This window comes from Embiotoca jacksoni, unplaced genomic scaffold, assembly GCF_022577435.1.
Source record: "Embiotoca jacksoni isolate LCO1_2020_lvr unplaced genomic scaffold, fEmbJac1.0.p SCAF_4, whole genome shotgun sequence".
Taxonomy (NCBI): domain Eukaryota; kingdom Metazoa; phylum Chordata; class Actinopteri; family Embiotocidae; genus Embiotoca; species Embiotoca jacksoni.
In genome coordinates, this window is record NW_027185392.1 from 23,445,377 (window position 1) to 23,463,595 (window position 18,219).

Below are 18,219 nucleotides of genomic sequence, written 5' to 3' on the forward strand. Positions count from 1 at the left end.
GCCCCCAATTTGCAGCTGGGATAGAGCATGAGCAAATAAAGATTGGTTCCCGCAAGACAGAGGGTAAAATGTTTGGGAACGTGTGTCTAATATTCATCTTAAAAGTAACTGAACCTGTAAAGTAAATGTGTTCGAGTAGAAAGTACAATATTTTCCTCTGACATGTAGTGGAATGGAAGTTTATGGAGTACATCAAAATTGTACTTCAGTAAATGTACCTAGTTACCTTCAACCACTGCCCATCGCTGTTTCTGGGGCCTTGAACGTACACAGAATAGCCTCTGAAGAACCTTGAATTTGCCCAGAACAGCCTCTGAACAGCCTTAGAAGGACTTTTCTGTATTGTGTTTGTTTTCTGGGGCCCCCCAGTAGTCCACGAGTGGAATGATCATGGAGTAATATAGAGTTGACACAAACAGATTACTCAAATTTGTAGTTTGATCATGATGTCACTGCCTTCAGTAGTTGCATGTGAACAGTCTTCTATTGTGAGACTCTGCTTATATCTACTGTACTGTGCAGAGTAAAAGTCTTATCAATAACCTCAAGCTTATCCTCACCAGTTGCACTGGACAGCGCAGCCCTGCGCATACCCGGAAAAACACAACCCCACGTGCTGCGGACATGTGGCTGTAGATGCGTCAAGTTCACAGACTGTAATGAAAACCACCGGAAAATAACTATTTTGCCATCGAAATTAATTGTAGAAATAATTTTATACGAGATGTTAAAGCTTCAATACATCATTTAATCGCCACTACCGTATTGCAGCTGGAACTGTAATTGCTTCAAACTGCAATCTAGAAGAAGAACAAGACGTAAACGGTGGAAGAAAAAGAAGGCAGCTTTTATTTTGAAGGTTCTGAGCGGAAACACGTTGGTCCGTTGTGGTGAAGTGACAGCAGCTCCGGGTTTCTCCGGGTTTCTCGCAGCACTGTCGAGGAGCTCTACAAACTCACAGGTTTTTATTCCCCGCTCTCGCTCTTCGAACAAGCTGTTCATGGATTTTTGTTGTTGTTGTTGTTGTTGTTGTTGTTGTGGAAAACGTTGTGGGTTCGTCCCGGTTGGCGGCTGGTGAACCGGGTTCATTTTATTTTAACGCTATTAGCCGTAGCTAGCTCCTCAGCTATTTAGCCGGACATGCTAGCATGAATGTAAACAACAAACATTTACGTATCTTTTTATTTTCTGTTGACTTACGTTTCTTTTACCTGTTTGTCGATTTCGCTGGTAAATACAGTATTTCCAGGACATCATTTTCAGTGAACATAGTGTCGCAGTTAATGGGTAGTGTTGCATTCCCGGAGGTCATTTCATCAGGACGTGTATTTATGTATTTAATCGGAGTATTACAACATGTTGTGTCGTATTTTAAGATTACAGTTACATTCAAGTGTTATTTTAAATATTGATTAGTGTTCTGTAAGACCAGAAAACCAGATGTTATTCACATTTCAGAGCTAAAAGCAGTCTGTACTTGATCAAATTCCTGTTGTAAACTAGTTGATTAAACTGTGTTCTACTTAATATTTATCTAGTCCAGATATATTCTAGATGTATTTAATTTTTTCATTAGTAGATTGATATTTTGGGTACTTCATCATAGCTAACCTCTAAGGTTAGAACCTCTGGAGACTCAAGGGAGTCTTGAAGGGTCAAATCAGTTTAGACTTTAAGCACATAATCATGTAGCTCTTCTTAAAAAAAATTAAAATAGATATTTTTTTCTTCGTACTAGAAACCCACAAGCCTCATAAACTAAAAACCGTATGCGCTCGCATTACTTTCCTGTAAAGTAGGTGTGGGCGACCGGGCTCTAAAATAATATCACGACACATCAGGGTCTTGTGGACTAAATTATGAAATACTTTAATGAACATGTGTTTGTATGTACTTTATAAACAGTATAGATATAAAGAAATTTTGGCGATTATATCAACATTTTTTCCTCCCTAATATTGGTATCGGCCCCAATAATCCAGTATTGGTCCAGCTCTTGGTATTGCCATTATTATTAAAATGATTTAAAACACTTTTTATTTTAAATATTATTTATTGTGTATGATATGGCAGACCGCCACTCTAAAGTGTTAACTTTTATATAATTTATTAGATGGACGGAAAGCTATCAGAGGAAAATGGACAGACGTCACCGCAGGAGGAGAAGATGGAGGTTACCGTGACGACCCAACTGGAGAATCTCATCGTGACCTCTGAGAGTGTGGCGGCACCGTCAAACATACGAGCACCTAACGAGGAAACGGGAGACGTTCAAACACACTCGACAGCAGCGACGCCGTCATTAGACATCGCGTGTAAGACGGAAGACAGCGATGACGAGGACTCAGATGACTCAGACAGGTACACACACACACACACACACACACACACACACACACACAACAATTTAACAGGAGACTCGTTATTAATCTCAGCACATCAAACAGTCTGGTTACTAATATTTTCCCACCCGATAGTCCTTTTATGGGTCGAGTGCCACAAATGTTATAAACACGGAGCAGCGAAGCAAAAACACTGATGCTCTTCTTTTTCTGTCTTCAGTGACAGTTCATCCTCATCTTCCTCTTCCTCCTCATCGTCCTCCTCTCCCTCCCCGTCTGTCTTGGAGGAAGAAGTTGATGATGAAGGTTTCAGCCAACCAGTCCCGGTCAGAACGAGAGATGAAGTCCTGCTTGAGGTCAGTATGTGTGTTTGTGTTTTTACAAATAGTTCCATATTAAATCAATTTACATTGACATACGTACTTCCTGGAAAGAAAACTTCTCCCCAGAAGGTTTTAGCAACGTAGGTGTTGTTTATCTGATGTGTTTGTTCAAACTACACGTCTTCATCAGACCTTTTGGAACCGGCGACCTCTCCGCTCACACTGAACCTCGGCACAGAGTCCCCGCTGAGTTTGGTTCAGTGAAAGGTATTTGAACAAGTTGAGTCCGTAATGTTGAGAAAAAATGAGAAAGGCAGCGTTGCTTTGTGCCGTTCTGAAGCTGGAGCTGTACGACTGGTTTCAACGGTTAATCTGATTTACAGTCGTGAATGAATCTGTTGGTGCATTTCTATGAAAAAACAAACCAGTTTTCTCTAAAATAATTTGAAGTTGATAAAAGTATATGGCTTTCTTAATTTTGTTGTTTTGATTTAATCTTTGCTTATAAATTTTGACTTATGAAAATAATATTTTTAAATAATAAAACAAACAAGAATGAACTTTTCAAGCAAAAATACTATTTGAAAATCGCCAGAACTATTATGTTTTTCAATTGAATATTTGCCTCACATGTGACATGTTTCTGAGGATTGTTGACTGTGATGACAAAGTTAAGGAAGTCAAGGAAACACTCCTTTTTCGTAGCAAACCTCCGGCAGCACGATCACACACTGAGTGAACGAATGGGAACACAGTGACACTCACAGCAGTTCAGTAACATTCATTATACAACCAGTAGCTCCGCCCCCAGAGATCTGACTGGTCAACTGAACATCTGGAACAGATCATCATGACATCACATCCTGCTCATCACTACAAATATCACTCCACCTCCTCAATGGAATATAGAATTAGAATAGAGTTTCATATAATATGTAATATAATGTAGTTTCTACTTGTTATAGTTCTATTAAATGACCCATTTGGTGAAGTCGGGTCTCTTTTGGTCCTTTTTGGTCGCTCCGAGCACCCGTACCGTAACACCACGGATAGTCACGCACTTACAATCCTAGCGGCGGCTAGCTGGACCGGTTTGGTTTGAACACATGACACGGAGCTAAAATGTTAAAAACACATGAGTCCATGGATATCTTTGTTCATTAGATATCTTTGTTCATTAGATATCTTTGTTCATCAGATATCTTTGTTCCAACCAGACTGAGCTAGCTGATCAGTTTAGTGTTTCTATGTTCTGTGTTTATTCAGTTGGAGACTAGAAATCCTCTCCGTTGCTAGGTGGTTGCTAAGGGTCGGACTCCTTCCTGGAGTAGTAAACATTTCATATGTTACATAAGAGTCTACTGATGCGACTGGTCGTTTTCCAGTTGTTAGTTGTAACCCATGTGTTGCCATAGAAACGGAGATCACACGAACAAAAAGTTTTGTATTTTGAGAGCGAATTGCCGCACAATATGAACACGTATAGATTACTTGTTTTATTTAGTTGGTAACTTGTTGTATAATCGCACCCTCTCGTGTATTCATGCTTAAGTAACATTAAAGTTGCAGCTCCAGTGCTCTGGATCTTTGTGTAGCTCACGGTTACTGTGTATCACAAAGTGATGAACAAAAGAAACTAATAATTATATTTCTGTGTACTGTAGATATATTACATCACTCTGACACTAGAGGGCAGTAATACGATATGAAATGAAAAACAGGAGTCAGGCTGAGTGAAACCCCCTACACATTATACACGAAAACAATTCTTCTGTAGTTAGTTTAGTGCGCATGGCATCAGCCCATAATGACGCCTGTTCCTGATTGGATCATTCTCAGCAGGTGTAGGGAGCCTCAGTGTTTCCCTGGAAACAGACATGGCACAAAAACATTACACCATGACACTTATTCTCCTTTTACACACAACAAACAATGTTCACATGATAACAGTCACCAGAAGCTACATCAGACTGCAGAGGCACCTTAACCCTTTCCTGTCCACATTGTTTGGGTTTATCTTCGTGTTTGTTTTCCTGTTGGCAGAATGTACATGAACTTGATGAACACCATCAGACTGTCTTGTTGTGTGTAGGAGCTTCCAGCAGTGGAGGAGGTGTGTGTGGTGTTACCGGAGGAAGCAGAGCTGCAGCCGGTGGGAACAGTTTCCAGTATTTTACAGCAGCTTGGTAAATACACACACACACACATGCTCAGATTGCACTTCAGTTTTTAGTGTCTGAGGAGTGTTTGCTCATCTCCATCAGAGAGCACAAAGAGTGGAGGATTTCAACGTGTCTTTCTGTGTCTGCAGTTATTATCCAGTCTCTGAAGGACACGCCCCCTCTGAACGATGACAGCATCATCTTTAGATCTGATAGGCTGGCTGTGGGCAAGGTGAGTGGAGAGGAAAAAAAACACCTGTCACATGTTAAACAGGGTTTTGAACATCAGCTCTCCCCACATTTTGTTCCGCTTGGTTCTGTGTCGTGTTGTTTTCCACACGGTAATAACATCCTGCCGTTTGTGTGTCTGAGGTGTTCGAGGTGTTTGGCCCCGTATCCAGTCCGCTCTATGTTTTGCGTTTTAATTCCCCGGACCAGATTCTCAACAAGGGTCTGACGGAGGGTCTGACTGTTTATTACGCACCTGCCATCAAAGAGTACACAGCATACATCCTCACACAGCAGCTCAAACTGTGAGTACACACAGACGCACACTGATCAGTTATTCAGCTTGTGTATTGAGTAGAAGTCACTTTTGAGTTAACGAAGAGAAGCTGGTTTCATGTCAGTGTAAATGTTTTTCCCCCTCAGTCTTACGGGATCTGATGCGTCCTGGAAGAACGACCAGGAGCCACCAAAAGAGGTAGGTACTGTGGAAACATCACTGTCTGATCACACACACTTTTAACTTTTGACAAAGTCATGCAGTTAGTGGCCCAAATTCTTTCATAAGAAGGCCCAAAAATAAATGTTCACGTTTTTGGAAATGACAATTCATTAAAATGTGATATATTTTACAAAAACATAACATTCTAAACCTAAAATACTTTTTTTTAATCATTAAAAAACTACTTTTTATTTTTTATTTTATTTAAATTTTGATTTTAATTTAATTTTGAATAAATTCATCTTGCCGATTTTTTTCTAAATCTTCTTTTACCACTGTGCTACTAGCTCGATATCTTCGTCTTTACTCTCAGTCTGAAGTCAACAACATGAGTCGGAGAAAAAGAGAGAATACCAGAATTCTTCATATAAGACAAAGGCCAGTGTAATTTAATGGGAAGCTTAAAGGCACTAAACTCATATGTTTAGCTGTGCAGCTCACTGTGTAGCTGCACAAAATGTCCAGCTCATAGTCATTACAGTTTGGATTTTACTGCACTTAAGACATAAGGAGAAAAAACACGAGGAAGATAAGAAGCTTGTCAAATGTTTGATGGGCAGAAACGAAGAAAGAGGGGGCCCAAACTCGGCCCTCAGGCCCCAAATTGGGCAGCTCTGCTCGATAGTTTCCAACAGCATGATTGGATCAGAGCAGAAACACCGTTCCGGAGGATTCTTTGTGTCAATCAGCTGTTTGTACATGCAGCAGAATTCAAGGTGGCAGATTCACAGACACATTCAGCAAAGTCTCTCAGTTTTACAAAAATGATCAGAATCTCTCAGAATAGATGTTGATCCTTTAGTAGATCAACACATTAAGTGACAATATTGGGGCTCATTTTCTGTACTAAAAGCAGTCAATCCAGGAAATCCTCATCTTGCGATTGCAATAATTAACATAAAATCAAGCCAACTCTGCAGTATCGGCGGGAGCTTGCAATTTATTCAAAATTCACACAATTTTGGGGGGAAAATTACATTAGCAGAAACTCTGCTGAAAGTATCATGATATAAAGTAGACTTTAACTTGCTTAAACTTGCTTTATTAACAAAAATATCTCCTCACTTACAATCAGAAAGGCTCTGCTCCTCTACTCACATCACCAAATAAAACTCTGAGCACCAGAAACCCTGGAAGTGACGGGGTTTTTGGGAAATGTGCTCTTCACATTAAAATTGTCTAATTAAATGTTTATTATCAAAGGAAGTGATGACATAATACTGTCTGTTAAATTATTTTTAAGGCTGCACTTTGCATTGTTGAATTGTTATTAATTAAACAGCATCTAAAGCTCTTATTTTGACAGCCAATGTAGTCGTTGTTTTTATATTACAGTCACAGACGGTCTGTTCTGGAAACATACGTCACTTTTAGGAGTTTTTAATGTAACTTTTAGCCACATGGTTCTCTAAGTTCAGTAAATAAATAAAAAAGATTATAAGTAAAATATTTCTGTGATGTGCAGCATGATTATTATCACAGGAAGTGATTACAGATTTATTCCTTAATCAGGTAGGGCTTCAACATTTTTTTTATTTATTTTCGCTTGATTTGCAGTTTTTTTCTAATTCCTGCAAATTTCCTGCAAAAAACAGTTAAAAATGTACATCATAATTTCTGAGAAAATCTGCCGCAAAATTAAAAAAAAATGTATTCCAACAATCACAAAAAAAACCTCCATGAAAGCCTGGACGGACTGTAGAGGTGGAGTTTTTGCTGAATTCAAAAAGATTGTTTTTTATCACAAGATGGTCCACTCCATGCCACAAAGTCAGCTTATACATCAGATCTGCTTTACAAATCAATACCTTAAAATGTAAACATCAAAATGAAATGATTTAGTAGTAGATAATTAAAAAAACAGAACAATAACAATAAAAGTATGTAAATGTTCCTCTCAGCGTATTTTCATGACTGAAAGCCACAAATGTTTTTACTTCTCTTCACTCTGGCTGCTGATCCGGATCCTCCTCTGTCATCACTGGGTTCTTTTATTTTGTAGGAGGCTGCTGCGTTTCCTGTTCTGTGATGTCACATCCTCTGTTCTCCCTGCAGGCCTTAGATTACAGTGATGACGAGAAAGAGCAGGAAGCAAAGAGGAAAGGGAGGAACAACAAAAAGAAGAGGGACAACATCATCCCAGGTACTCCAACACATACACAAATAATACTTCCTGTTAGGACTGGGCGATATGGCCTAAAAATAATATCGCAGTATGTTTAGCCTCTCACGATATTTTGAAATGTTTGCTAAAGCACCTCTGAAATACTTAGTTTAATCCTTTGAGCATTAAAATAACACCATGATGAAATAAATTTTAAAAAATGACAACGTCCTAACCTAAAAATGAGAAGAGATTCAACTGTTTTTAATCAATCCTTTTTAAATTCTGCCTATTGAATCAATACTCGATGTCAGTGGTTGTCCAATTGGTTCTTTTGGGTGAGAAAAAAACACCACAACATGCGCTGGATATAAATGAACAGTCTTGCAAACCGCAGCAGCATCATTTTAAACAGGACTTTTTCTTTGATGGTACTTTTACTGTGCAGTAGTTTACCTGCAGCCCCCCATCACTGAAGGATTGATCCGCCCACATCACTAATGACCCGCCCACATCACTAGTGGTCCGCCCGCATCACTAATAACACGCCCACCTCACTAGTGGTCCGCCCACCTCACTAGTGGTCCGCCCACATCACTAATGACCCGCCCACATCACTAGTGGTCCGCCCGCATCACTAATAACACGCCCACCTCACTAGTGGTCCGCCCACATCACTAATGACCCGCCCACATCACTAGTGGTCCGCCCACATCACTAATGACACACCCACATCACTAATGACACACCCACATCACTAATGATCCGTCCACATCACTAATGACACACCCACATCACTAATGACCCGCCCACATCACTAGTGGTCCGCCCACTTCACTAATGACACACCCACATCACTAATGATCCGTCCACATCACTAATAACACGCCCACATCACTAGTGGTCCGCCCACTTCACTAATGACACACCCACATCACTAATGATCCGCCCACTTCACTAATGACACACCCACATCACTAATGATCCGTCCACATCACTAATAACACGCCCACATCACTAGTGGTCCGCCCACTTCACTAATGACACACCCACATCACTAATGATCCGCCCACTTCACTAATGACACACCCACATCACTAATGATCCGTCCACATCACTAATAACACGCCCACATCACTAGTGGTCCGCCCAAATCACTTATAACACGCCCACATCACTAATAACATGCCCACATCACTAGTGGTCCGCCCAAATCACTTATAACACGGCCACATCACTAATGACACGCCCACATCACTAATGACCCATCCTGCTCTCAGTGATATGAAACTGAAAGTGAGAGTTTCTAACCGACAGCTCAGGTGACTCTGACCGTTTCAGATTGAATTAAGGAACGCATCCATAACTCATCTGGTTCATGGTTAGTTGTCATGTCAACTCATGTCGGTATTGATTCACACTGTGGCTGCAGGCTGATTTCATACCAGAGCAGCGGCGCCTGTCAGTAACTTTTCATCTCTCCGCCTGTATGTGACGGACTTTCTGGATGTTTCGAGCTCGTGTTTCAGCAAACGATTGTCAGCATCGACTGTAGTGAAGAGTAACCGCACGTTTAAATCTCTTCTTCCTCCAGATAACCCCGCCCGCATTACCCAGAACAACTTGCAGCATCACAAGCATGATGCACAGGGTTTCCCACCGAGACATGCAGGGCCTCCGTTCAGGCACCAGGACACAAGAAAGAAACCTCCACCTGTCAGACACACACAGCCACCACCTCCACACATGTACCTTCCTCCTCCCTGCCTCTACCCTCCTCCTCCTCATCATCACTTCCCCCCGCCCAACTTCCCTCTCTACCCTCCTCCTCCACCTCCATCTTTCTTCAATCCCTCCTTCTCCTCTCCTCTCTGGCCACCGAACTCTCTCACCTTCTCTGACTTCCCCCCTCCTCCTCCCCCACCTCCACCTCCTCCGCCTCAGTAACACACACACACACACACACACACACACACACACACACACACACACACACACACACACACACACACACACACACACACACACACACACACACACACACTGTACACACAGCAGATCACGTCCTCCTCGTGTTTATTTATCTGTACAATCACTGATTATGAAATAAATCTTTTACTTATGACTGATTGAACTGTGATCAACCACAAACTCTTCCACTTCACTTTATTTCACTTATTTTCACCCAACAAGAGCCGCCCCCGATCACAACGCTGGTTTTATCTTCTGTCTTAGACGCAGGTGTTAAAACAACGTGCCACTGACTTGCCTGTTTGTACACACTGTTCATGCTGAAACTCTGAGAGACGCTGAAATCTGCTAATAATTGTCAAGTGAACCCCAGAATCCAGCCGGCGTCCTCCACCGTGTCCTTAGGACCTGAAACTGACACCCAAACTTTACACAAATGTTGCAACAGCCCATCTCCCTCTTTCTGGAGTCTTCACGAAACAAACATGTTTCTGAACTAAATCACCCATAAAAGAACAGAGATGAAGCTGATCCTGAGTCTGTCATTTCACTGAGTACTAACATGAACTATAAATGATGTTTCCTCCCGTACCAGTATTCACATTCATGACTGCAGTGCTTTACATTTGTGTTTTTGGTGAAAGGTCACTTGAAGAAGTTCAGGTGTTTTCTCAGCACATCATGATGTTGTGAGTTGACAGAGTTCTGGTTTTAAACCTGTTTGTGATCGGACACTTTAACATGGAGACATCCAGCTTTCCATATCCTCACATATATCATAAATACTGGTTGACTGAGAACTGCAGGCTTTCTGTGCCCCTGAATGAAATTTGTTTCTCTAGCATTCCCAATGAAGTGGTGTTTGTTTCTTTGTAGTTTCTCTGTTAAAGCTGTCCAGATAATTTGATTTAAGTTTGAGTAAAACTTTAAACCATCTGGAAATCACATTTTTTTCTGCCAGATTTAATGAAATTCATCCTTAAACTTTTCGGCCATTTCTAACACCGCAGCTTTTCATACAGTTCAGTATGTTTTGTGCTTTGAAATCGGTCCCTCGTTCTGTTCTGCAACATATAAGAAGTCAGATGTGACATTTACATGCACAAACACAGAAACAAGAGACTCTGTTCCCACCCAGAATAATGACTTACTGGTGCTTTCATTTGGTTTTCAAATTTAATTAGATTTAAGAAGCACTTTTTTATTTTCTATTTTCATAGACTTCCATATTTTGAAGCTGCTGGACATCGTGTGACTAAAGTCACTGAAACAACAGTGAAGCTGGAACGGAGCAGAAAAATGCTGAGTTTTGATTTAAAAACCGTTTGACTGATGTAAAAGTTGTGATCTTTATTTAGCGTTTGAAATGTGTCCTGCTGTGTGTTGTTGTTCTGTCTCATCGGTTAGTTGTTGTTTCCTTCATATGGTCTCGTCTGCAAAGACTGAAGTATGATGAGAAACTGGACCGTACGGTCCCGACCGGGTGGATTCTGTTTGTCCAGTTCAAGGACTTTGTGTCAGCTGTTAGAAATAATGTTTAATCCTCTGTGGATGAATGAATCCATCTATAAACACAAGGTCTCTCGTGATATTGTATCTTTTTGTAAATAAACACATCGACACTGAGCTGTGTGAGGTAATCGTGTGTTGGACATGGTTCACTGTTCTTGTGCAACGTGTTCGCGTCCCGCTTGAGTAAAACCTGCTGTGTTCTTGGAGCTTTTCTCAACAGGACGTTTCCACACCGACGCTGGAGTCTGACCCGAGACCGAAGAGGGAACAGACGGATGCATGGTGGACTGGATGTACTGAAACATAAATCATCTTTAATACTGAAAGATTGAGGTGAAGACAAACAGTGAGGAAGTCATCACTGAGCAACGATTTGAATAATCGTTCTCATGGTCTTCCCGTCAGGATGAAGCTCAGGAACACTGAGATGGTGTCATGTCATTTCATAAACTGAAAACAGGAAGTTTAAAGGATGTCGGTCAACCTCTATCATCACAAACATAAACGGTAACATTACATAAAGTCTTACATGTAACATGAACACAACATGAGTTGTAACGCGTGTTGAAACGCAGCTGATGTCTGTTTCAGTCACAAAGCTTCAAAATTAAATCACACTTTTATCACAATAAAAAACAACAAATAATAATAGAGCTTTGGAAAATGCCTCTAACTCTAAATATGTTTTTTTTTTTATTGTTAAAAGGATGTTTATATTGTTATAGAAGATTATTTAATATTTGTTTGTCAGAAGAATATATTTTATACTTTTAGGTTTATTTTAATTGTTTGAATTTCAAACCTATTTTAACACATTAAAATATAGATTGTAGAAAGAAACAAAAAAATTTTGTAAATGTATTTCATATTAAAATATAAGATAATCACTAGTTTAAACATGTAAAAGTCACCTTAAAAAAAAAAGACAGAAGCACGTGATTGGACAGAAGAAGAGGACGAGTGACAGGAAAAGGTGTTGCTGAAGTGTTTCACAGCGTCGGGTAGAAAACTCACCGCACGCTGCAGCTGCTCCAACATGGCTGCCTTTTTTCATTCCAATGTTTCTGACATCAACTTTGATGTTGGAGAATATCAGCAGTTCTCTGGAGATGGAGATGGAGCTGGAGATACTGCTGAGGAGAGAACCACAAAAACAAGTAAGAGATCAGTTCCATGGTTCGTTCTTTTAAACACCAGAATCCTTGTTTTGGTTCTGCTCCTCTGGTTCACTCTCAGTTTTCACTAAAGACACGACTTCACAGCAGCAAATAGACACAGTTAAAGAGGAACGTGCAGCATACTATTTACAGGAGTTGGTGGAGACCAAACCAAACACAGAATCACCGCTCTGAAGAAAAACTAGCTGGTGAATAATATCAAATGGTGAAATATTGAAGTATGTAATATTGAAATATGAAATATTTGTGTTTCAATTTCAGCTCGTTTCACTGACATCAAGTGGATAAAAAAACAAATGGTGAAGTATTTAGAAGCATGTAGTGGCATGTTTTATGTGTACTGTATTAACAGCTAACCTGTTGTTTGTGCTGATGTCACACTGACATTCTTTAAAAAATATTTATTATAAAAGTATTACAGTGATGTAAAACTGGTATATTTCCTATTTATTTTATTCCAGCGTTTAAACGGTCTACATAATTTCCCCCGAAACCAACTGACCCTAATGGTTTTATGAAGTGTTTTATTAAATCAATTTGATAAAAAAATAAAAAATAGCATCAGTTTTCAGCTGGTGGTTGAGATGTTTTATTATCTAACATCTCAGATATGAGTCTGTGATTTCTCTTGATTTACATTACACTGTTATTTCTGTGTTATTTCTGTTGGACCGTACGCTGGGACATGCTGTGCTGTTTGTGTCGAGGTGAGACAGAGACGGAGACGGAGGAGCACATCTGTCCTCGCAGCTGGCTGATGTTCGGCTCCAGATGTTACTACATCTCCCAGAGCCGGAGCTGGGACCTCGGCCGGCGGGACTGTGTGCAGAGAGACGCCGACCTGGTCGTCATCAACAGCCGGCAGGAACAGGTGCTTCAAACTCTCCTGCGCCGCTGCATGTTCACAGCCGTGTTGTGTGTTTTACTGCTGTTGTTCACGAGGATGCTGATTGACAGGCCTTCCTCACCGGGTTCACCGAGGCAGCGTGGGTCGGCATGACTGACCGGGAGGAGGAGGGAACCTGGATGTGGGTGGATGGAACACCAGTGGACACAGATGGGTGAGACAGCTCCATATTATTCTGTATGGACCAGCTGATTTTTCCTGTTTGAGCCCACTGATCAGAACCATAATTGTTCGTACGCAACAGCAGCCGTCTCTGAACTTATTGATCCGCCCTCGTGTGGGAGTCCTGCTGTATATTTTGTCTGAAATGCACAGATGTAAATTCTTTTTTTTTTTTTTTTTTTTTTAATGTAATGCAGATAAAGACACATGGGGTTATTTGATATTGTTCTCTTTGTGTTTTTAATTCATAGTTATTAATAATGATTCTCCTTCCAGTGAGCTCCTCTGTCTATCCACCCGTCCTCCTGTCATGTGCATGTGAACAGTAACAGGTTGACTTGTCGTCTGCAGGCTGCTGTGGGCCGCCGGGCAGCCGGATGATTTGTATGGAAGTGAAGACTGTGGTGACATTCACACCATGATTACTTTCATTGGTTTGAACGACTTCAACTGTCGCGCTCGATCTCGGTGGATCTGTGAAAAACATTTTTCAATAGATTAAACTGTATCAGTCACAAAATTCAATTTTTTGTATTTTAAACAAATTGGATCTTTCACCAGTGAGGATGTAAAAGATCCTCTGAAATGTCCCCTAGATTGGAAAGTAAAAGTAAATAAATCTATTCATGCTTTCATCAACGTAATGTGAGATAAATAGATTTATATAAACTCAGATATCTTCTGAAAACCTCATAAGCTTCTAGACAACATCAGAAAGACAGGATACCAATAATGATTGATTGATTGATTATTTAGTGATCACAGATGGAAAAAGTTCCTCCAACATTCAAGCTTTTTATTTATCCGTTATGTCCATTTTACGACTTGAGGGTTCATTTTTGGGCTTTTTTGCCTCTTATTCAACATCCTGGAGGAGTTTCAGGCTTTAGAGCACATCACAGCACTGAAACAGCACTTACTAAAATAATCAGCGACCTCCGACTAAACTCTGATGGAAATAAGGTCCCAGTTCTGATCCTGTTGGTCTTTGATACGATGAACCGTGATATCCTGATCAGTCATCTTGAGAAATTGGTTGTTCTGTCTGACAATCTTAAACTGCTTCAAAACATACATCAGAGAGGAAGTTTTATGTCAACATTAGAGATCTAGTGTCAGAGAAACATGAAGCTGCTGTGGGGTTCCTCAGGGCAGCTGCCTCGGTCCTCTACTGTTCTCACTCTACATGCTGCCACTAGGGGACATCATCAGAGAGCACAAAGTCTGTTTTCATAGTTATGCAGATGATACACAACTGTACATCGCCGCTGAACCAAATGATGATGCAGCCATGTGCTCCATCACTGAATGTCTTTTAGCAATAGATAAATGGATGAGCAATAATTTACTCAAATTAAATGAGGATAAAACAGAAATCCTGCTCGTCGACCCCGAAACAAAAAGAGAAATTGTAGAAAAGGATCTGGGGCAACTAACTCTGAGGGTACGATCAGAGGTAACTAGTCTGGGTGTAATCTTCGACTCAGATCTAAGTTTCTAGGGAAACATTAACAAGTTGACAAAAAACTTCTTTTCTCCACCTTAGAAACATCGCTTTGGTGCGGCCGTTTAGAAATCATCTGATGTCATCAGACAGATGCTGAAAAGTTGATTAATGCCTTCATTTCTAGCTGACTGGACTTTTTACTGGCCAACCAATGAAAACAACAGAGAGACTTCAGGTCATCCAAAACTCTGCAGCTCGAATATTAACCAGAACCGAGAGGAGAGAACACATCAGTCCAGTTCTGGCTGCTCTGCACCGGCTGCCTGTAAAACACAGAATTGACTTTAAGCTCCGCCTCCTCACATACAAAGCTCTTAATGGGCTCGGCAGAGTTACATCTCTGACTCTCTGGTGAACTATGAGCCTTCAAGAAACTCTGAGACCATCTGCTGCTGGTTTATTGGAGGTTCCCAGTAAACAGCCGGAAGAAAGTTGGGGATTCAGCTTTTGTCAGCTACGCTCCGAAGCTGTGGAACAAACTAGCTGTTAGATATCAGGGAAGCTGCTCAGTTAATACTTTCAAAAGAAAGATCCAAACATATCTCTTTACATCAGCCTTTAACTAGCTACTCTTGAAGCTCTCTTGCACCTGCCATGCTCTTGAACTACCGCGCCTTTGAAATGCATGTTGCTTATTTTATATTTGAACTATATATTTTGATAAAACGTAAAAAGACTGATAAATTTGTGAAAAGGGAATTTTAGTAGTGTAAGAACGGGTTGGACCCGTGGGAGTTTTTAACTGAGGTTTAGCAGAAACCTGGAGGTACACTGATGAGTCTACCTTAGACCACAGCAGAAAAGCAGATTTAATCTCGCATGTATTACTGGTAATATTATAGACTGTGTGAAGTAAAGTTAAAGAAAAGTGCACAAGACGTACAACTGCTACATCTGCTGTTTCCGCTACTTCATATCATAAATTGAATCGTAGAGAATGACCTAAATCAAGTCTACTTGTATTCATTTTTATCAATTTGATCTGTTTCTTATGCATTTTATCTGTTTTATCTAATTTCTTTTCTATATTTTTAAATGTTCCTTTATATGTGTTTTTATGTGAAACACTGCATGCAATTCTTTTGCTGTGAAGCACTTTAAGCTGCATTTCTTGTATGAAAGGTGCTGTATAAATAAACATTATTATCATTATTGTTCCGTATCTAGAAAGTTTGTAGTGACGAGAATTTTAAGTTTTATCTGAATTTGGATTGCAGATTTAAGTCTTTAACTTTCTCACTTCAAAGGATTTCTCTTTTTCTCTTGAGATTTTTATTGAAAAATATTTCTGCCTCTTTTGTTTTTGGAAAATAAAATGTACTTGTACAGGAGGAGTTTGTGTGCAGCGGTGTCATTTAAGACATATGGACTCTGTTTTAACATCTGCTTGTGTCGAGGTGAGGACATGTCTTTTATTTTAAAACATTTAAATAGTGTCCTGTAAATAGAGATCTCCTCTAGCAGGTTGTTCCTGGCAGAAAAAGCAAAGAGTGATAATTCACTGAGGAATATTTGATCTTGGTTCCAATCAATCTACCACAGAGTGGCGCTATAGTTACAGAACAAAACATGTCAGTGTCCTCCACGTGCAGTTACAGAACGGATTTAAACATGTTAAATTGATTTTTATAAACAAACCAAATTGTTTACTTATACTATGTGCCTGAAAGACGTGTCAGTATTCATAAAAAAATAGTTTATTTCTGAATAAGTGGTTGTCTCGTATGAAGGGTGACGTCCAAATAAGTGTGTAGGTCGGTCCTTCAGCTTTTGGGACCAGAAGCTGCTCTCTGATTGGACGCTTCTGGTTTTATTTTATTGGTCGTGTATTGGAATTGTGTTTGTTGGTTTGTTTCTCATTTCTTGTTTGAAGTTGCATGACTGAACAGTTGTGTTATCGTAGACTTTATTCTCGGGCTTCGGGGTTACAGTCTCCACATCAGCAGCATCTCTCCGGTGACTCGTCATCATCGTAACGTCTGTCTGCGTCTGGGCAGCACTAGCCGTAATGTGCATTATATAATCTTTTAATCTGAATGCTTATTGGAAGGATCAGAGACATTTCCCAGTGTGCAAACAACAAGCAGCACACGCCTGCAGGCCTGGGACATTCAGCAGGTGCTTTTCTTCTGGTACGATGCCCCTTTGTGTGTCTGTCTGTCTGTCTTTGTGTTAGTTGCAACTCGCCATTTGTTGGACCTCCAACATTTGGTTACTGACGGCCAGTTGCTGCTGTATGAAGCCACAATCATTATCATTTGCACTCGTTAAGATTTCCGGTGCTCCACTTTCCAAACGGAAGGAAAAGATTTTATTTGAACACCAAAAATATCAGTCAGTTAATGTGAAGCTGTGACTTCTCCAGGAAAAGATCTTCTTCTGATGTGTTCCAGGAAATACAAAAAACAACAGCTTGGTCTAAATGAGGATATTTATTGAATAATATTTACACCAAGGATAAATGCTAGGAAGATATATTTTTACATATGAAATATTGATGAAATGGAACTGAATCGATTGTTTTATCAGAGAGGGATAAATGATGACGCAGTAAAAAATGGAGGTACTTCCTGACGTGAAAAATGGTTTATGAATTTCGGAGATTATGCTTCAGTCGTGACGACAAGCCTCTTTTCTGCAGACAAACACGTGTGGATGTGGAGAGCCTGACGTTTGGCATCGGGCTGTGGATGATCAGTTCCGTTACAGGCGTCCCGTGTTTGTACCCGCTGGTTCTTGGACTGGAGATTGACTGCAAAGAGGAACGGCTACGTAAAGCAGCTGGCGGCTGCAGCAAAAACCTTCCGAGCATTGTTTTGGGTTGCAATATATTGTCCGACCACTATGACTAAAAATATAAATAACTTATTAATGTCAGTTAGATAAATTAGAGACAAAAGGTGGTATATATTTATATATCATAATATATGACCTAAACATCAATTCTAAACATCCATTATATGCTCAATTTACACATCAATTGACTATTTATGAGAAACAATCACAGAATTAAACATGAAAACCATGGAGGAGTTAGATTAAACTTCAATAATGAATCTGTCATTAACAAGTTGTAACTATGTTCGACCCTCAGGTGGCGCTGTGACTACATGGCCAGAAGTAAGGCAGAAAATATGTTGGGTTTTTTTATGGTTAGTTTCACACTGTTGTGTGTGTTGCAGCGAAACCTCTGAAAAGGTAGGGAAGCATCTTTTTTCATAGATGTGGAGTGTGGAGAAAGGCCTGGGCACAAGAGCAGTGCACCGGGGGTGCAAGTGGGTGTTTTGTATTTTGCTGAACACAAGAGCTGGCGCATCTCTGGCA

The 18,219-nt window shown here is 40.2% G+C and overlaps 2 protein-coding genes across 2 annotated transcripts; both read left to right on the plus strand.

Moving 5' to 3' along the window:
* Window positions 1–887: 887 nt before the first annotated feature.
* On the plus strand, window positions 888–11,255 carry naf1 (nuclear assembly factor 1 homolog (S. cerevisiae)). Its single transcript, XM_069167741.1, has 9 exons — window positions 888–961; window positions 2,114–2,361; window positions 2,563–2,698; window positions 4,758–4,851; window positions 4,977–5,059; window positions 5,200–5,360; window positions 5,479–5,530; window positions 7,610–7,697; window positions 9,253–11,255. Exons 2-9 carry the CDS (start codon window positions 2,114–2,116, stop codon window positions 9,603–9,605), a joined length of 1,215 nt encoding a protein of 404 aa, XP_069023842.1. The 5' UTR covers window positions 888–961; the 3' UTR covers window positions 9,606–11,255.
* A 735-nt stretch (window positions 11,256–11,990) lies between these two features.
* Window positions 11,991–16,226, plus strand: LOC138209514 (CD209 antigen-like protein E). The gene is made up of 3 exons (XM_069168151.1): window positions 11,991–13,190; window positions 13,277–13,380; window positions 13,740–16,226. The coding sequence occupies exons 1-3, from the start codon at window positions 13,005–13,007 to the stop codon at window positions 13,888–13,890; spliced, it is 441 nt and encodes a 146-aa protein (XP_069024252.1). The 5' UTR covers window positions 11,991–13,004; the 3' UTR covers window positions 13,891–16,226.
* Window positions 16,227–18,219: the final 1,993 nt, after the last annotated feature.